The sequence below is a fragment of the Emys orbicularis genome, chromosome 8, assembly GCF_028017835.1.
Source record: "Emys orbicularis isolate rEmyOrb1 chromosome 8, rEmyOrb1.hap1, whole genome shotgun sequence".
Lineage (NCBI taxonomy): Eukaryota > Metazoa > Chordata > Testudines > Emydidae > Emys > Emys orbicularis.
The window spans coordinates 85106879-85123960 of record NC_088690.1 but is presented as its reverse complement, the minus strand read 5'-3'; the positions used below and the strand labels follow the sequence as shown (position 1 = coordinate 85123960).

At 40.9% G+C, this 17082-nt stretch overlaps 1 protein-coding gene across 12 annotated transcripts in view; it reads left to right on the top strand.

Moving 5' to 3' along the window:
- TENM2 (teneurin transmembrane protein 2) overlaps positions 1 to 17082 on the top strand; it is an 812220-nt gene that overhangs the window by 456362 nt on the left and 338776 nt on the right. For 6 of the 12 annotated variants that reach the window (XM_065409745.1, XM_065409744.1, XM_065409743.1 and 3 more), the window contains one exon: positions 8944 to 9153. The exons of the other annotated variants lie outside the window; for them this stretch is intronic. In XM_065409745.1, coding sequence (XP_065265817.1) covers positions 8944 to 9153 — 210 coding nt within the window. The remainder of the gene's footprint in view (positions 1 to 8943; positions 9154 to 17082) is intronic. 12 annotated transcript variants of the gene reach the window in all.

The following is a 17082-nucleotide window of genomic DNA, read 5'->3' as shown; positions in this document are numbered from 1 at the left end:
CACAATTTGCCTGACTGGACCAGTCTAGCCTGTATTGTACGTACTTGTGCATGACTTCATGTTTTTGCGTTGTCTTGACTCCATTCACACCATAGCAATAACTGGTGCTTATTTTGCATTACATAACCAGTGAAAAGGCTAATCCCCAAGGCATGTTGTTTCATTTGTTTTGTAAATCAGGTCAGTTTATTTTAGAGTTCAGTGGTTGGTTTATTAACAATGTTAAAGCCATAGTAATGACGTATTTCTGCTGGTTCATTGCTATTGTAAGTCATTTTGAATATTTTCTGTTTTCGCTGAGTCTTTATTTTTGGCCACTGATTTAAGTATTGGGTTTTTGCTTCACCTCACACAATCACCTTCTATGACTTCCTAGTGTGACACTGTGACCCAACCACTGTTTCACCCCGCCTTGATGAACCTTTAGGAATTGAAGACCCACATTTTTAAAGGGATTCAGTCATTGCTCAGCTGAGTGGAGCAACGTCTCACCCGTAGGCAGTCTGCTGCCTAGTGAAATTTTCAGTCCGCAGGTGGCGCCATGCTGCTTAGGTGCCTTATCAGAAACTGCCTGGGGACAGTTAAGCGTAAGAAAGGGATTTTCAGAAAGCGACCATCTGACTGGGGAACCACCTAAGTTAGCCAAGAGTGAAATGCAGAAGAGAGCCGCAAGGAAAGGAGAGATGTGCTTACACGTTTAAGTGGCTGACCCAGTGCACCTGGCTGTTGTGCCAGAGGTAGGTGCCTCTCTCCACTCTCAGCTGTGAACCTTTTCCTGGAGTTAGGTACCTAAGCCAGATTAGCTGCTTAAGTAGTCTATGCCCTGGCTTCCAAAACTGTCTGTCTCTCTCTCTCCCTCTTGCTTATGCTCAAAACCTCTCTCACACCCATCCTACAGTCACCTGTGCTCCTAGTTGTGTTTGTGCAGATTCTGTGCTGTTCATCCACCTATTGATAGCCTGTATCTGGTCTTCCTGCTGCGGGTCTGATGAGTGTTAGGTCTTAGGTGTGCTCAGGTCATGCCTCCAGAATTGGGCCTTGCTGGCAGGATAGGAATTCCCCTGCCTACCTTCATCTTGATCCTGTGGTCTGAGCAGCTCATTAGCTGTGGGGTGTGACAGCAATGCTTAGGCTGCTTTGAAAATGCTGACCACCAGAAACTTAGAGGTCTTAGGCACCTAGGGGGGTTAGGCAGTGCCTGAGCTAAAGATTGGAAAATGTCAGTGGTGTCTATGTGGTGGATTTAAGTACTTATGTGTCTGTTTAGGCATCTAAACCCCTAGGCCTTAGGGACATCAATAAATCTGGAGTCTGGAGAGGACTGGGTTCCACATCAGACTGTCTCCTCTTATGAAGACCTTATTTCTCCTTTCATGTGCACAGTGGTCACACTAAAAATATTTCTCTTAGTTTGACTGTTTTTGCCTGTGTGCTGCTTTAAAAGGTTGGAGATTTAGAAACATTTTAAGTAACTTTCCTCTGTCATACCTCTCAGCTGCCCCTTGCTTTAAACTCTGATTTACTCCTGTCTTCTCTCTCTTATATTCAAACTTGTTTGCATTATTAAAAGCTGCATTATGAAATTGAAATGATAGGAAGTGTCACTGATGCTAAAGAAATTGATCTCTCATAACCATTTAAAATTTTCTTTCCTACTTTTCTTGTGTACCTCATTTTGGACCCTTCTCTAGTCTTGGCAGGTTTTGAAGTATGTGACAAAGAGGGCTTAATCGAGTTCTCTTTAGAGGTAAATTATTGCTGCTGCTGACAAATCAACATGCTCACTATTGAGCAATGTCTCACCTTTCTCCTGGGAACTGAAAGGACATATTAGTCAGGAGCAAATGAGAATGTGAGGATTCGAACCCAGGCACTCCCACGTGAGAACCCTTATTCCCTGGTTCTCCAGGCTGGCCTCTTTTGAGTGCATGTAAACAGCAAATGCTGTTTCAGTTATAAAAATGGAGGATGGTGTTACTAAACCAGAAAGCAGGCTTTTTATTTTCTGGTAACCATTCTAATTTCATCATCCATGGCTCAGAAAACTTATGTTCCTAGTGCCAATTTTGACAGTACATATTTAATTTATTGAATCTGACTTTTATTGAGAGTGCCCAGCTTGAAAGTCGCCAACCATAGACAAATCCTGCTTTTCACAAGTATTTGAAACACAGCTTATTCTTGCAAAACAGCTACTCAGTGAAAGAATGGCAGAGAGTCTGCTGAATGTGCTGTACCTCAGGAAACTTTCACATTTATCTGCTGCCTGCATAATATATATTGCTGTGCACTGCGAAAACATGCATCTTATGTTATCTAATTGTTTCCTGACACATTTAGCAACATTTCACACTTTTTAAAGTGACATTAACATTGCTGACAGTGTAGGTGCTTCAATTAGGCTGGCTTTGAATTGGAGCCAGAATGCAGTGCATGTCCCCTAACTGTGCTCATAGAAGAAGAAAAACATACGATTCATGAAAATGGGGACTTTGCCAATATTTTCACGTAGCTTCCTATTAATTGTGTCAACTCTGTGTATTTGCTCAGGAAAGGGTAGGGTAAGCTTCCTTTGTTATTTAAATCACCTCTAGTTATAGGCCAACATTGTCCACCACAGATACCCTCCATACTACTACTTGATGTCCAGAGGCCTTCTTCCATACTACTACTAGATAAATGCAGTAGTTGCCAGTAAGATATTGGCATTTGCTGTTTGAAAGTAATTTCTATTACAATAGCATCGTATGTCGGTACAAAGTATAGGGAGTATTTGTATTTCCACAGAAATGCATGTTATATTCAATGAATGAATGTCAACATTTGAATGTTCGCCACTATATTCAGCTGTCTTTATTATTATGGTTTCAGTTATAATGGAAATACCCCATCTTCTTTCCTCTCTGAAAATATTCTCCTCTCCCCTTGGGTACCTTTCCAGCTCCCTGGCTATCTGCATTTAACCTTGGGTTTCCCATTAGGTGTTATCTAATTGATCATTTAAGAAATACTGATGTGAAAATTTCCCATCCTATTGTCCATCCTGTGCAGTGTGCAGTAAAGTCTGTGCAGTTTCATTTTGACCTACATATAGGAAAAGAAAATCATGTATATTTGTGTCCTGGTCCTCAGAAACGGACCATACAACAAAGATAGCTGGATTCAGTAAAAGACATGCATTTGGTTGTATTTATGTATTATACAATATATAAATTATGTGGACCATCCATGTTTATCCTGTATATGGAAAGATCACATTTTAGATAAGTACAAATTAGGTATGTCACAACCTCTCGATTATTAAGATTACCAGTTTTATAAAGCTACTGAAAATCTCATTTTGTTTATAAATGCCCTCAGCTATGGTAGGCTAATTTCTTGATGTCTTTCTAAGTGTAATTTTTCAGAGAAGATATGCTGTTTAACCACAAGAAGTCGTTGTGTAATATGTTGAAGATACATGTACTGGTGCAGCAAAAACCTGTGGAGACAGCTCATTTGTTAACCCCATAAATGAGATTCTTCAAATGGGAAAAGCCCAAGAAATGCAAAGTTACAAATAAAATAAGCTTCTCACTCTGTTTATCATTATTAGGTCATAAAAGGTGATAGTCTTTCTAAAAGGATGTTTTATACAAATGCATAATTTATGATTCATTGTGGAATGAAGAAATTTTGGGGCATGCGCCTCCTCCTGTTGAAGTTAATAGCAAGTCTACAATTGACATCAGAGAGAGCCGAATTGATCACTTGGCCATTTTTAGAGCACTGTACTCTCACTGACTCTGTCTCTCTCGTGTGTGTGTGTGTTGAATAAACAGGTCTCTAAAAAGGCCCAGGGTTCAATCTCTGTCTCTGTAGGAAATTTAATAATTTTACATGGCACAAAAATATGAATATATTTGGCCAATTTACTGGGATTACAGTACAGATGAATGGGCCCATTACTTCTATTTTAAGAAAATGCTCTAACAAGTAAATTGTAATCATCATGGCCTTTGACTGCCTCACTTATATTCTGCCCACTAATCTATTTCCCCTGGTACGTACTCTAATTTTCCATCCCTGTGCTGCTTCATATCGCTGCCTTTTTTTAATTAAACAACCTGCCCCCAAATAAAATAAAATAAATCCTTCTCATCAATATGGAACTTTATGTCAAAAAATTTGGTATCACCCACTTTTTCTGAGCTACAAATGAGAACTAGATTAATTATTTTTTTTCTCTCTCCTTCAAATGTCTGGCTTTCTAGGAGAAGGGATTTTTTTAAAAAGTCCCAATATATTTGTTAAAAGCTCTCTAAAATATTAAATATTTTTCTGTAACATATGTTTCATATGCAAAATACATGATGGTGTGTTGTAATATAAAGATTTGATTGGCATTCGCTTGAGCTGACCGACATAAATTTGAGGCATTACCATTATGGAGTAAATTTGGTCAAGACAAACTCATGCCAACGAAACATAAACACAAACACTTACACCACTCACACTCCCACAAAATAACCGTTGGTATAATACAAGACTATATTCCCATATGGTACAGCATATGCAGATTTTAAAAATATGAAAAGTCTTCTCTCTTCCTTTCATCTCACATGTAGTGTTGAAACAGAGCCAGTATGTGTGAGAATTCGTTGCACACACTATATACAGTGTCACATTCCTGTCTGAGGTGTGTCAAATCTCAAACCAGCTGCTTGTTTCCAACAGAATGTTGCAGAGAAATAATTAGAAGCCAATTCTGCTCACTCATTTTCCTGGAAAGTTTAGGATATATGCTATATTTCATATTAATTCTGCACAAACTTGATGATGATGATGATGATGATAATAAAAGTTGAATCTTGTTATCAGTATTACAGTTATTTCCTGGATCAGGTTAGTGAAAAGGTCTAGGGCTAGCAAGTTGGTGACTGGTCATTGCTATAAAGTCTAGTTCATTTCAGGTTAACTTGTGTTTATGTTTATGCCCATAGTACATGTTAAAGGTGAAAGCAAATCCCATAACAGTTTTGTGTGTGTTATTTTTATGAAAGAAACACAAAAATGCATATAGAAACATAAATGGCCTGTTAGAGCAATGTCACATTGCTTTTAGCTCATCTTCTGCAACTTCCAGAACTCTTTTTAGAGAGAAGTGCAGTGCCTAATGGAGCTGGGCATAAAGAACTCCCAAGTGCTAATTCTAGTTTATACATTGACTCAGTATTTGCCCTTGAGCATGTCACATAATTTTTCTTTATCTCAGTTTCCCCATCTATAAAAAAGGGTAATATTTACCTGTGTATCTCCCGGGACTGTTGTGAAGATCAATTAATTATCAAATGTTTGTAAAGTGTTATGAATGCAAAAAAAAAAAGCAAAAGTTCTAAATATTGTTACAATTCATGTTTCCAGATCAGTGGGGATCGGTTGGAGTCAGCTGTTAATAACCACCATAACTCTTTCTTTGTACACTGAATTTATATTTCTTTCTGATACTCTTTTTTTGACATACAGTGCTTTGTTTCGTATTCACTCTTTTTTCCTTCCACCTTTTAGGGTCTGTCTTGCCCAGTTAGATTGTAAACTCTTTGGGGCAGCAACATTTTCACCTTTTATATGTGTACAGCGCATAGCTCAGTGGTGCTCCAGTCTCAGTTGGGTCCTGGGGCACTATTATAATACAAATAATATAATAATGATATTATTTCATACCTTATGTAATGTAAGGTTGATCTCTGCACACTTACGTAATTTAAGCAGAAAAGTAGTTCGAAGCTGCACTATCATTTCATATGCATAAAGTTCCTTCTGCAATTTGGTGTGTACTACTAGGGAGCTTCCCTAGGTGTTACTGTACAATAAAGAAAGCTGGGGCTTCATAATGCAAAACAGGATGCATATGGTAAAAAACAAAAAAACCCACCAAAACCAGATGCTCAAATTGTACATTTTCTTCATTGCTGTTTTTTTTAGAAATGTTGAAAATGAGGGTGCACCATCTAACATAGTCGTCTTGTGTCTTTAATGTTTGTGGCTAGCACATATGCAGCATATCTTCCTATGCCTCACTGACCTTGGCAGCATCGCAGAGGTCACATTTCCACATGGATAAACTGTTCTTGAACAATTTCTCCAACTCACCAAACAGAAACCATTTTTATTCCTTCCAAAATCAGGCGTGCAGGTGGTCTTGTACTCCCCCCTCCCCCTGCCCCCCAAACAGACATAGTCATTATGGACAATTAAAAGAATATTGTGTCACCCATCTGTCAGTGTCTGGAGGAATAGACTAAGGCAAGATCTTGGGCATATGGGTCCTGTTGTCAGAGAAGAGGGTGGTGCAGTGACTCAAAGACTGGGAGTGAGGCAACATTGCCCTATGCACCTGATTTCAGCCAGCTTCATGTTGGGGTGGGCTGAGCTGCCTCACTTGGGGGGGAAAGATCAGGACTCAAGAGTTGAAGAAAAGAGTGCACGGTGGGTGGGGAGGGAGATTCTGTACCTGGAAGATGGGACTAGGAAGAAGTGGGACTGAGAGGGTGTGAAATTGCGGTTGACCAAACCCACGTTCAGCCTTAGCTCACTGTTGCAAATGTGACTTGCCCATTATACGTGTCTACAGTATTCCTGAGCAGAGATGCAGAAATGGCTCAGTCACTGAATTCACACAATGGAGTCTGGGTTGTGCGTTAAGGATTCCCTTATAATACTCCACTGTCTCATAACTCCTAGTTATGGCCCATTTCTCACAGTAGTATAATTTCATTGATGGGAATGAGGTAATTCACATTGATTATACTTATTACTGTCCCATGTGTTCATTAGTATTGATGGGTACCTGTAGCAAAAACATTCTAAGAGAGAGGTTCAGGCCGGATATATTCTGTGCTACACTCATACATCGCTTGTCCCATGACTCCAATGAGCTCCCATATTCGGGCCATTGGAGGCAGTTGTCATTATTAGTGACAAAATTCTGCATGTGCTTTTTTACTTGTTTTGATGCCCGCTGTGGTCACAAATGGATCGGGCTATGTCCATATTTGAAATCTGCATTCATTTCTACCTTTGGTGAAATGCTGTTGTAAGGTCAATTCATGGCTACATATGATTGCCACAACTGGATGTTTTCCTCTGTTACAGAATTTTGCAAGAAATCTGTACTTCTAATACATCATGTCCAGGATCCTGCAGAACAGACAAAAGCAAGAAAGTATAAGTGTCATCACTGTGTTTTAGACATACTATATACAGTCTTGCTCCCAGTGAAGTCAGTGGCCAAGTTCGCATTGACTTAAGTGGTTTCAGGCTCATAATTTGTGTTTGCTTCCCATGCTTACCATCTGGCATGTTTCCTAGTTGCAGGAAAAATATGTGAGTAACCTAATAAAACATGGAAATTGCTTAGCAAATACAGTAAAATTTACTATACAGGAAATATTGTTGTAGACAGAACATCCAAAGTAACTAAACAGCCTAATTACTTGTCAAATTGGGGGCTTCATAGAGTGTACACAAAGAATGTAAACAAAGAAAAAAATTACAAAGAATATTGTTCCAGTATCTCATGCTTAAATTGCACTGGCATTTTGATTGTGCTGCAGTTGCATTGAACATTGCCCATAGTAGTGCCTCTGAAAATGTTACTTCTGGGAATATTACAGGGATAAGAAATAATTGTCTGTCTGAGACACAGGGATTATATACCCCAGGCCATTCCGGGGTTAGCTGCCTCAATATGGAAGGACTATCATTCATCTTTTCTCTCTTCAGAGGTGCTGTAGGAACTGTATTTTAGTGCGCGTCTGGTCCCAGTAAACATGCAGCTAGAAAGATGGCAGAAGAATGGTTTAATTTTGTATTGCTTTCTGCAGTTTTCTGCTGGTGGGAAGTGGGTCTGATCATTCTAAATGGCTGAACAGGAAATTGCATGGTTTTGCAAAGTGGAAAAGATAAAAGGTGTAACCAGTGATTATCTTTATGTATCCATTTTGGCCACTAAGGCCCAAGTCCTGCAAAGCACTTAAACACATACTTAACTTTTAAACATGTGAGTATCATAGAATCATAGAATATCAAGGTTGGAAGGGACCTCAGGAGGTCATCTAGTCCAACCCCCTGCTCAAAGCAGGACCAATTCCCAGACAGATTTTTGCCCCAGATCCCTAAGTGGCCCCCTCAAGGATTGAACTCACAACCCTGGGTTTAGCAGGCCAATGCTCAAACCACTGAGCTATCCCTCCCCCCGTTAACTTTAATTTGTCCCTGGATCAAACCCTAAGCACTTTGCTGGATTGGGCCCAAGTGATCTGAGATACAGAACAGGAGAAACATAAGTACTCTGCTGAATTGAGGGGTAGACATATGCTTAATTTTAAGCATGTGCATAATCCCATTGTGAAAGCAACCTGAGGGAGAGCATTACTTTGATTTAAGAGCTGGTTCCTCACCTGCATTTTAATCCTGGGAATATGCTTTCTATGGGGTTTTCTTTCTGTAATAAATTATAAGTAACCAAGGGGTTGTTTTTGTATGAAAACTCTTTGGATCAAATGCTGAAATTGTTGTGACTCGGATATGCAGAAGCTCAGCACTCTCAGGATCTGGTCCTTTCGCTTTCTTATTTGTGGACATTTCTGTGGGATAGAAATGGAGCTAACTAGGCCTCCCCCTCCCCCCTTTTGTTTAGCTGTATCTCATTCATCCAGCATCAGCTCATCTAATCAGTTACAGGCTGATGCTGTGGAGACATTCCTGGAATGACTTCACAACATAGCTGATCATTCTGAATATGATACAAAGGGGCGAGTTGGTACCAGTGGTCAATAGGTATTTTGATTCTGCCCCAACTGTAATCATATATACTAATGGCCAGTTTTAATGTGACTTTTTTTTAAATATTTTTTCATTACACTCATTGCTGACCTTTGATCCCTGTGTCCTCTTTCCCAGGTCGTCCCATTCCACCTACATCCTCGTCTAGCCTTCTCCCATCTGCTCAGCTGCCCAGTTCCCATAATCCTCCACCAGTTAGCTGCCAGATGCCATTGCTAGACAGCAATACCTCCCATCAAATCATGGACACCAACCCTGATGAGGAATTCTCTCCCAATTCATATCTGCTAAGAGCATGTTCAGGGCCACAACAGGCTTCCAGCAGCGGTAAGGAAATTGCAAGCATATGGAATGTGATTATGACCTTTTTTGTGTCATGTTTGCAAGTATATGTCTGTATCATACAAAATGGTGACTCCTTAATATGAAAATGAAAAAAAAATAACAATCTTTTGTAATTTATTGAACATAAGAACATAAGTTTAATTTTTTTGCATTTAAGTTTTTTGGGGAAACACTGTGTATCATATTTATTTTTCCTTTATTTCACTGTAGAGTATTTCTTTTATATTAAGAGTGATTTAAGGCATGTAAAAACTATTAGTGCATCCCTGTTACAGAGAGAATGACTTACTCAACTAGGTGGTATGCCTTGAAGCAGTCTCTTGTAGAAGGGACATGTCTATAAGGTACTGTACACAATGGTAGTGGTTTGCATTTTTATAGATTAATGATGTATGTAAAACAAGTTCTGAGGCTGTATACCAGAAAGCATGTCCTGCACCGGTTATTGTGTTTGTGCTCTTGTTTCAATAATATATCTAATCCTAGCTTGTCAGTCTACATATAACTAAACTATTGATGTTTTCAGAAAACTAATTTATGTCTGGAAAACATTTTAGTCCCAGTTTTCAAAAGTGGGATCTGATTTTGTGTTGCCTCTGTTTGGTGCCTCAATATTTGGGTGCCCATCTTGGGCCAATAAGGCCCATTTTCAGAAATGCTGAGCCCCCATGACTCTATCTGTAGTCAGTGGAATCTGTGAATGGTCAATGCTTTCTGAAAATGAGGCTCAAGATGTCTCAGGCTAAGGGACCCAAAATCACAGGCTACTTTTGGAAATGTTAGGATCACAAGTCTTCACTTATTTTTTGCATTAGGTTATTTTGTCAAGGAAATGCATCCAGTTGATATGGACCATATTCAGATATGTGTGTGTGTAATTCCTATTAACTTAAGTGGGAGTTATCAGAGGACAGCGTCTGACCCTTAGTCTCTTGCCTGGGAAAGTTTCAAATATTCTTTATAAAAATGCATTTGACCCTAATTCTGCTTAACGTTGCTATTCTGAACTTCTGTTTTGGAAGGTTATTCACCTACTGTTGTAGTTAATGTACATTTAAAATCCTTAGCTAATAAAAGTGTTTTACTTACAATTTTATAGCCTTGACATTTAACCACAATGAACACACAGAAAAGTGACAGAAAAAGTAGAAGATGCAGTTACTGATCACTCCCAACTTCTCCCCAGGTCCTCTGTTCTCTATAATGATGTAGGTCTGCGTGACGCTACAGATCCTGTGTGGCACGGATCTTTTGGTATTTATGCACATGCCCTGTAAATTTTAATTATGAAGTTTGCTGACCAAGATAAACTAGCGTTAAATCAGATTACAACACATTGGTGCACCCAGCAGAGTCATCTGCTGGATGTAGTCATACATGGCATCCCAAATGTTTGACTGGAGAATGGAGAAATGTGGCACTAAAAAGCATCTGCAGGTTTAACTGAATGACTCTTTATATTTCATTTTAAACGATAAATTATCATCGTAAGTCTTTTATGTCTTAGAGCCTCGGGGTGGCCTTGGCCATGTTTCATGTTGCTCTCAGGCTGTGGGCTGATACTATGTACCTTTATAGTATACTCAAAAATGTTTTGAATTGCCTTTTTAAAGGTTGGTATAGCTCAGCATTTTGGCTCTGTGCCCCACCATAACCATTTTCAAGCATGCTCCATTTTCCCCTTTAATAACATATCGGGTTTCTCAAGAGGGGAGCTTATTATGTTTCATTTCTAATTTTGAAGGTACCACAAACAGGCGATTACCTATTACCTCATTCTGACCACAGATGCGTGCAAGATTCTTTGAACAGCACTTTGCTCTTCAGAACTTGCCAGCTGCCTTAAATAACTAAATAAGTATTCAGAGTATTTCCTTTAGTGTACAAGTGAACACTGAAGATACTAATATTTATCTTAAATAGGTAACGCTCACATGTTCTTAAGCATCAGCTTGTCTAAGTGCTAAGTGTTACAATAACAAAGCTGCTTTCTACCTGCAAGACTTTCAAAATAGAGTATGTCATCGATAGAGATGATCCTGAGCTGTAAAATTCAGACGTGAATCATAATCTGATTTTTTGAATGACTCTGAAAATTAAGTTGTTTGGATCCAAGGTTTCAGTTCAGCACATTATAGAGAGCGGAGATAGATTAAAAATTGGAAACTAGAGCTGTGTTTGGATTCTAAACCCCTAGAAAGTTCAGAGTATTTTGGATCTAGGGCTTAAATTCATGCCCAACTCTGGTTATTAATGCATGACAAAGATTTTATCTTTAAAAGCTGTGCTGCAAACACCTAAATAAACATAGAAGACCATATAAAATGTGAAGAATTCTCATGTTGATCATGTTACTTAATAAGGGTGCTCCCATTTGGCTGATGGTATACTTATATTTGCCTCAACCCTATGATTATAGGATAACTCCTAAATGGGTTTAAGATGTGTCTTCCTGGATGTGAGTTGATAGTCATCCATATGTACTGACCTGGGCTCTTCGCGATAGCCTTTCTTGATATATTTGGAAAATGCATATGCTTAAAAAAAATTACCTAATCTAATCTTCCATCAAATGAGCAATCCATTGTTGATATTATGAAAGCCTTTAATCTACAATAAATCTTTATTAGAACTCATCAGAGCTTCTAGTTTGAGAGAAATGTGATTATAGCACTCTTAAAATGACATTACATCATTGGGGTGATTGGTTTATCATTTGGAGAAGCGACATCAATCATAACTAGCATAACCACACAGTAAATGAATTCAACCTTTCTACTGTGGAACAATGACACTATAATTGCTCAAAATCAGGCTTAAAATGAAATCAGAAAATGCACTTTCTTCAAATATGATGTTAACTTAATGGAATATATTATTAAAAATCATGTTTGAGGAAATTCTATGTAATTAAAAATATGTGGAAATGTATTCCTTTTTTCTCTCATTAGAACCTGATTTTAGTTGCAGAACCATTTTATATGCAACAGAGATTATGCTGTTTTTAATTGAACGCCGATCATTTATGTTTTCTACTTTTATTTCTTAATATACTATGCAGCAGAATTATATATTAAGGAGGACAAAAGGCTGTTGAAATATGGTGCACCTGCTGGTAATATTTTTGAAAAACTCACAAATATTATAGAGGAAAATGAGACCAAAAATGTGTAGCATTTTATACATGTAAAGATACCCGAGGGCAGAATATTTCCATAAGAGGTCAATTTTGTCACTATCTAGAATGGTTTCTTATAGTTAACATGGAAAACAGGCTCATTTTCTTTTGTTGTATAGACACAGGATATGCTTTTTTGTGATTATGTTTAGAAATGACCTTTATCTAATGAAAATATTATTTTGATGTGTGCATTCAAAAATGGACAATAGTGGTTATCTGTCCATAGGCTGTACATTTCATAGATAAACAGGATAGATTTTAAGTTACTGACACTCATTTTTTCTTGTCAAATTAAGATTTACTGCTATTTGAACATCAACCCTGGAAACAAGAGAAGTTTGTGTTTTCTGTTTTCAGTATAACTAACATACCCCTGGATACAATTTATTTTCTTCGGAAATGAGTACCCTCTTGCATGATAAATTTTGTTTCAATTGATAGTTAATTAGAGCCTTATTTAAGATCCAGCACTATACTTTCATTTTTAATCCTCTGAGTTCTATAGATAATATGAAAGCAAATGCAATGTTAATTTCTTTTTGTCTGCATAAAGTATTTTGAATTTGAGAATAGGGGAAGCTAGAAATTTTACCAAGCCCTGAGACTGAAATCTGTTCTTCATTTGCTCTGAGCTGTTTTCCAGTGGGTTACAGGAATCTAAATGAAAGCAGAATTTGGCCCAATTTTTAGTGTTTATGTATCTTTTGACACGGGTGAACTAATATAAAGCATTTGGCCCAATATAACAGTATACATTCACCGAGCAAGATTTTGATTTTTCACAGGTGCCATTGTGTCTGGGGGGACGGCAACAGGTGGAATGGTTATGAAATGTGCAGTTGTTATTGAGTATGTTAATATAAATTATTTAACTCACTGGTTTTGACCTTGCTCTCAAAGGGTCTTGGTTCTATGTTAAACTCAAAATAAATAGTAACAAAAGTCTTATTAACATGACCCAAGTTTGATATGATCACACATGTGGAATGTGAAACATAGAATCATAGAATATCAGGGTTGGAAGGGACCTCAGGAGGTCATCTAGTCCAACCCACTGCCCAAAGCAGGACCCCAACTAAATCATCCCAGCTAAATCATCCCAGCCAGGGCTTCGTCAAGCCTGACCTTAAAAACCTCTGAGGAAGGAGATTCCACCACCTTCCTAGGTAACCCATTCCAGTGCTTCACCACCCTCCTAGTGAAAAAGTTTTTCCTAATATCCAACCTAAACCTCCCCCACTGCAACATACTATAATGCTGTGTGAATGCCTAGTTAAAAGGATCTACTTTCCTCAGAAAGGTACTAAGGTACCACAAAATACAGCAGGGCTTCATATTTAGAGATTTGGATTCAAATGCTCATAAACTACCTTTTACTGCAGTCTGTTCCAGTGGATACAAAGCATTGCTCTGAAGGAATCTGGTATTTTTTATTATTACATCACCCCTGAAGGTCTTACTCCAGATTCTCTTCTAGGAGTGTTCAAAGCAGTCTGCTTTCTGACCTTCTACAGTTCAGAGTTACATAAACAGATGCCTCCAGTATCCAGTAGTATAATTTAAAACCCTATGGAAGAAGTCATCTTCAGGAAAAAAAAAAGAATCCCACAGAAAAACAATGAAGTCTCCCACAGACAGTGAAGTATCACCCCCCACTGAATGGAAAAGTAGTTTCTGTATCTACCGGCTTACATAGTAGAAAATAAAATAGCAACAAGAAAAATCCTGAATCCTTAGCTTACTTTTTTCCATGAAGGATCGACTTCATGTTATTTAAAAGACTAAATAAAAGGGTTTGGGTAACTCGGTAGGTAGCACCTTCATCTTTTTCCCAGAAGGACATCGGTTTAAACTGTAGATAAGAAATCTAGGCATGCATATCCATCCCAGCATGATTTCAGTGGCTGCTGGATTGCTAGAGGAACTATTCTTCTGTATTAAACTGGACTCAATACTGATGGTATTAAAGATCCCCTGGCACTTTTTAAAATAGAATGCACTGCTCAATTTTTAAAAGAAAAATATATAATCTCCTTGGAAACAAACATTGGTGCTTGAAAGGTCCAATCCAGCATAAAATCCTCACTGTCAACCATCTGCACCACTCATGGAAAAGATGTAGATCTTGGAGCTGTGAAAGGCAAACATAAAGCATTTGGCACTAAGGCTGACCTTCCACAAAACTTACTTATTAATTTGGCTCTATAATGGCATCTTTCACCACCCAAGCGGTGTCTATGCCTGCTTTCACCCCATGATTCTCTAGTCTCATAGGACTCCTCATGGGCGACTAACCAAACTAGTGAAATATAGTTCTACCCTAATTCAAAGTAACTTTTTTTGTGAGGCCTATGGAGAGACACACAGGGCCTCAGACCATTTCAAGAAGAGTTTACCCTTCCTGAGAGCCCTCCTCCTGATCACTGTCATGTAGGGTTGCCAGGTGTCCAGTTTTTGACTGGAATGCCCTGTAGAAAAGGGACCCTGGTGGCTCCAGTCAGCACCACTGACTGGGCCATTAAAAGTCCAGTCGGTGGCACAGTGGGGCTAAGGCAGACTCCCTGCAGCTCTCAGAAGCAGTGGCATGTCCCCCCTCTGGCTCCTAGATGTAGGGGCAACCAGGGGGCTCCGCACGCTGCCCCTGCCCTGAGTGCTGGCTCCGCAGCTCCCATTGACCGGGAACTGTGGCCAACGGGAGCTGCGGGGGCAGCGCCTGCAGATGGGGCAGCGCACAGAGCTGCCTGGCCCACCTCCGCATAGGAGCCAGAAGGGGGACATGCTGCTGCTTCCAGGAGCTGCCTGAGGTAAGTGCCACCCAGAGCCCTGCACCCCAACCCCCTGCCCCAGCCCTGATCCCACTCTTGCCCTCCAAACCCCTCAGTCCCAGCCTGGAGCACCCTCCTACACCCCAAACCCCTCATCCCCAGCCCCACCCCAGAGCCCACACCCCCAGCCGGAGCCCTCACCCCCGTCCCCGCATCCCAACCCCTGCCTCAGCCTGGAGCCCCCTTCCACACACTGAACTCTTCATTTCTGGTCCCACCCCAGAGCCCGCACCCCCAGCTAGAGCCCTCACCCCTCCCGCACCCCAACCCCCTGAACCAGCCTGGTGAAAATGAGCGAGTGAGTGAGGGTCGGGAGAGCGAGCGACGGGGGGGGGGAATGGAGTGAGTGGGGGCGGGGCCTTGGAGAAGGGGCGGGGCAGGGGCAGTGCCTTGGAGGAGGGGAGGGGCAGGGTGCGTGGCAAGGGTGTTGAGTTTTGTGCAAGTAGAAAGTTGGCAACCCTACTGTTGTGTTGACTCTCCTTTCCACTGTTACTTTCCTATTTCATTTTAATTTGGTCCCTCTTGAGCTCCCTTCCTGGCTACTGGAGTGGAGAAGTCAGCCACAGAAGGATAGTTGTGGCTCTGAACCCCTTCATGCTTGTGCATCTACATGCCAGGTGCATGGATTAAGATGTCAATAACTTTTATTCCTAGAATCTGAGTAGTGTGGAAGGCTTCATTTTAGGCATTACCAATACAATGCCTAAGGGTATGTCTACACTACGAGAGTAGTTCGATTTTACTTAAATCGAATATGTGGAATCGATATTACAAAGTTGAACGTGTGTGTCCACACTAAGGACAGTAATTCGACTTTGTGAGTCCACACTAACGGGGCAAGCGTCGACATTGGAAGCGGTGCACTGTGGGCAGCTATCCCACAGTTCGCGCAGTCCCCGCTGCCCATTGGAATTCTGGGTCGAGCCCTCAATGCCTTCTGGGGAAAAAAATGTGTCGAGGGTGGTTTTGGGTAACTGTCGTCATCCAACCGTCACTCCCGCCCTCCCTCCCTGAAAGCGCCGGCGGGAAATCAGTTCGCGCACTTTTCTGGTCAGTGACAGCGCGGACGCCACAGCACTGCGAGCATGGAGCCCACTGCGACCATCGCTGCAGTTATGGCCGTTATCAACACCTCGCACCTTATCATCCACCTTTCCCAGAGGCAGATGCTGAGAAATCGGGCGAGGAGGCTACGGCAGCGCGGTGAGGACCTGAAGTCTGAGAGTGGCACAGACCTGTCACAAAGCACAGGACCCCGCGCCGAGGACATCATGGTGGCAATGGGTCATGTTGATGTTGTGGAACGGCGATTCTGGGCCTGGGAAACAAGCACGGACTGGTGGGACCGCATAGTGCTGCAGGTCTGGGATGAATCCCAGTGGCTGCGAAACTTTCGCATGCGGAAGGGGACTTTCCTGGAACTTTGTGAGTTGCTGTCCCCTGCCCTGAAGCGCAAGGACACCCGGATGCGAGCAGCCCTGAGTGTCCAGAAGCGAGTGGCCATAGCCCTCTGGAAGCTTGCAATGCCGGACAGCTACCGGTCAGTCGCGAACCACTTTGGCGTGGGCAAATCTACCATGGGGGTTGTTGTGATGCAAGTAGCCAACGCAATCGTTGAGCTACTGCTCTCAAAGGTAGTGACCCTGGGAAACGTGGAGGTCATCATAGATGGCTTCGCCGCGATGGGATTCCCAAACTGCGGTGGGGCTATAGATGGAACTCACATCCCTATCCTGGGACCGGACCACCAAGCCAGCCAGTACATTAACCGAGGGCTACTTTTCAATGGTGCTGCAAGCACTGGTGGACCATAGGGGACGTTTTACAAACATCAACGTCGGATGGCCGGGCAAGGTTCATGACGCTCGTATTTTCAGGAACTCTGGTCTGTTTAGATGGCTGCAG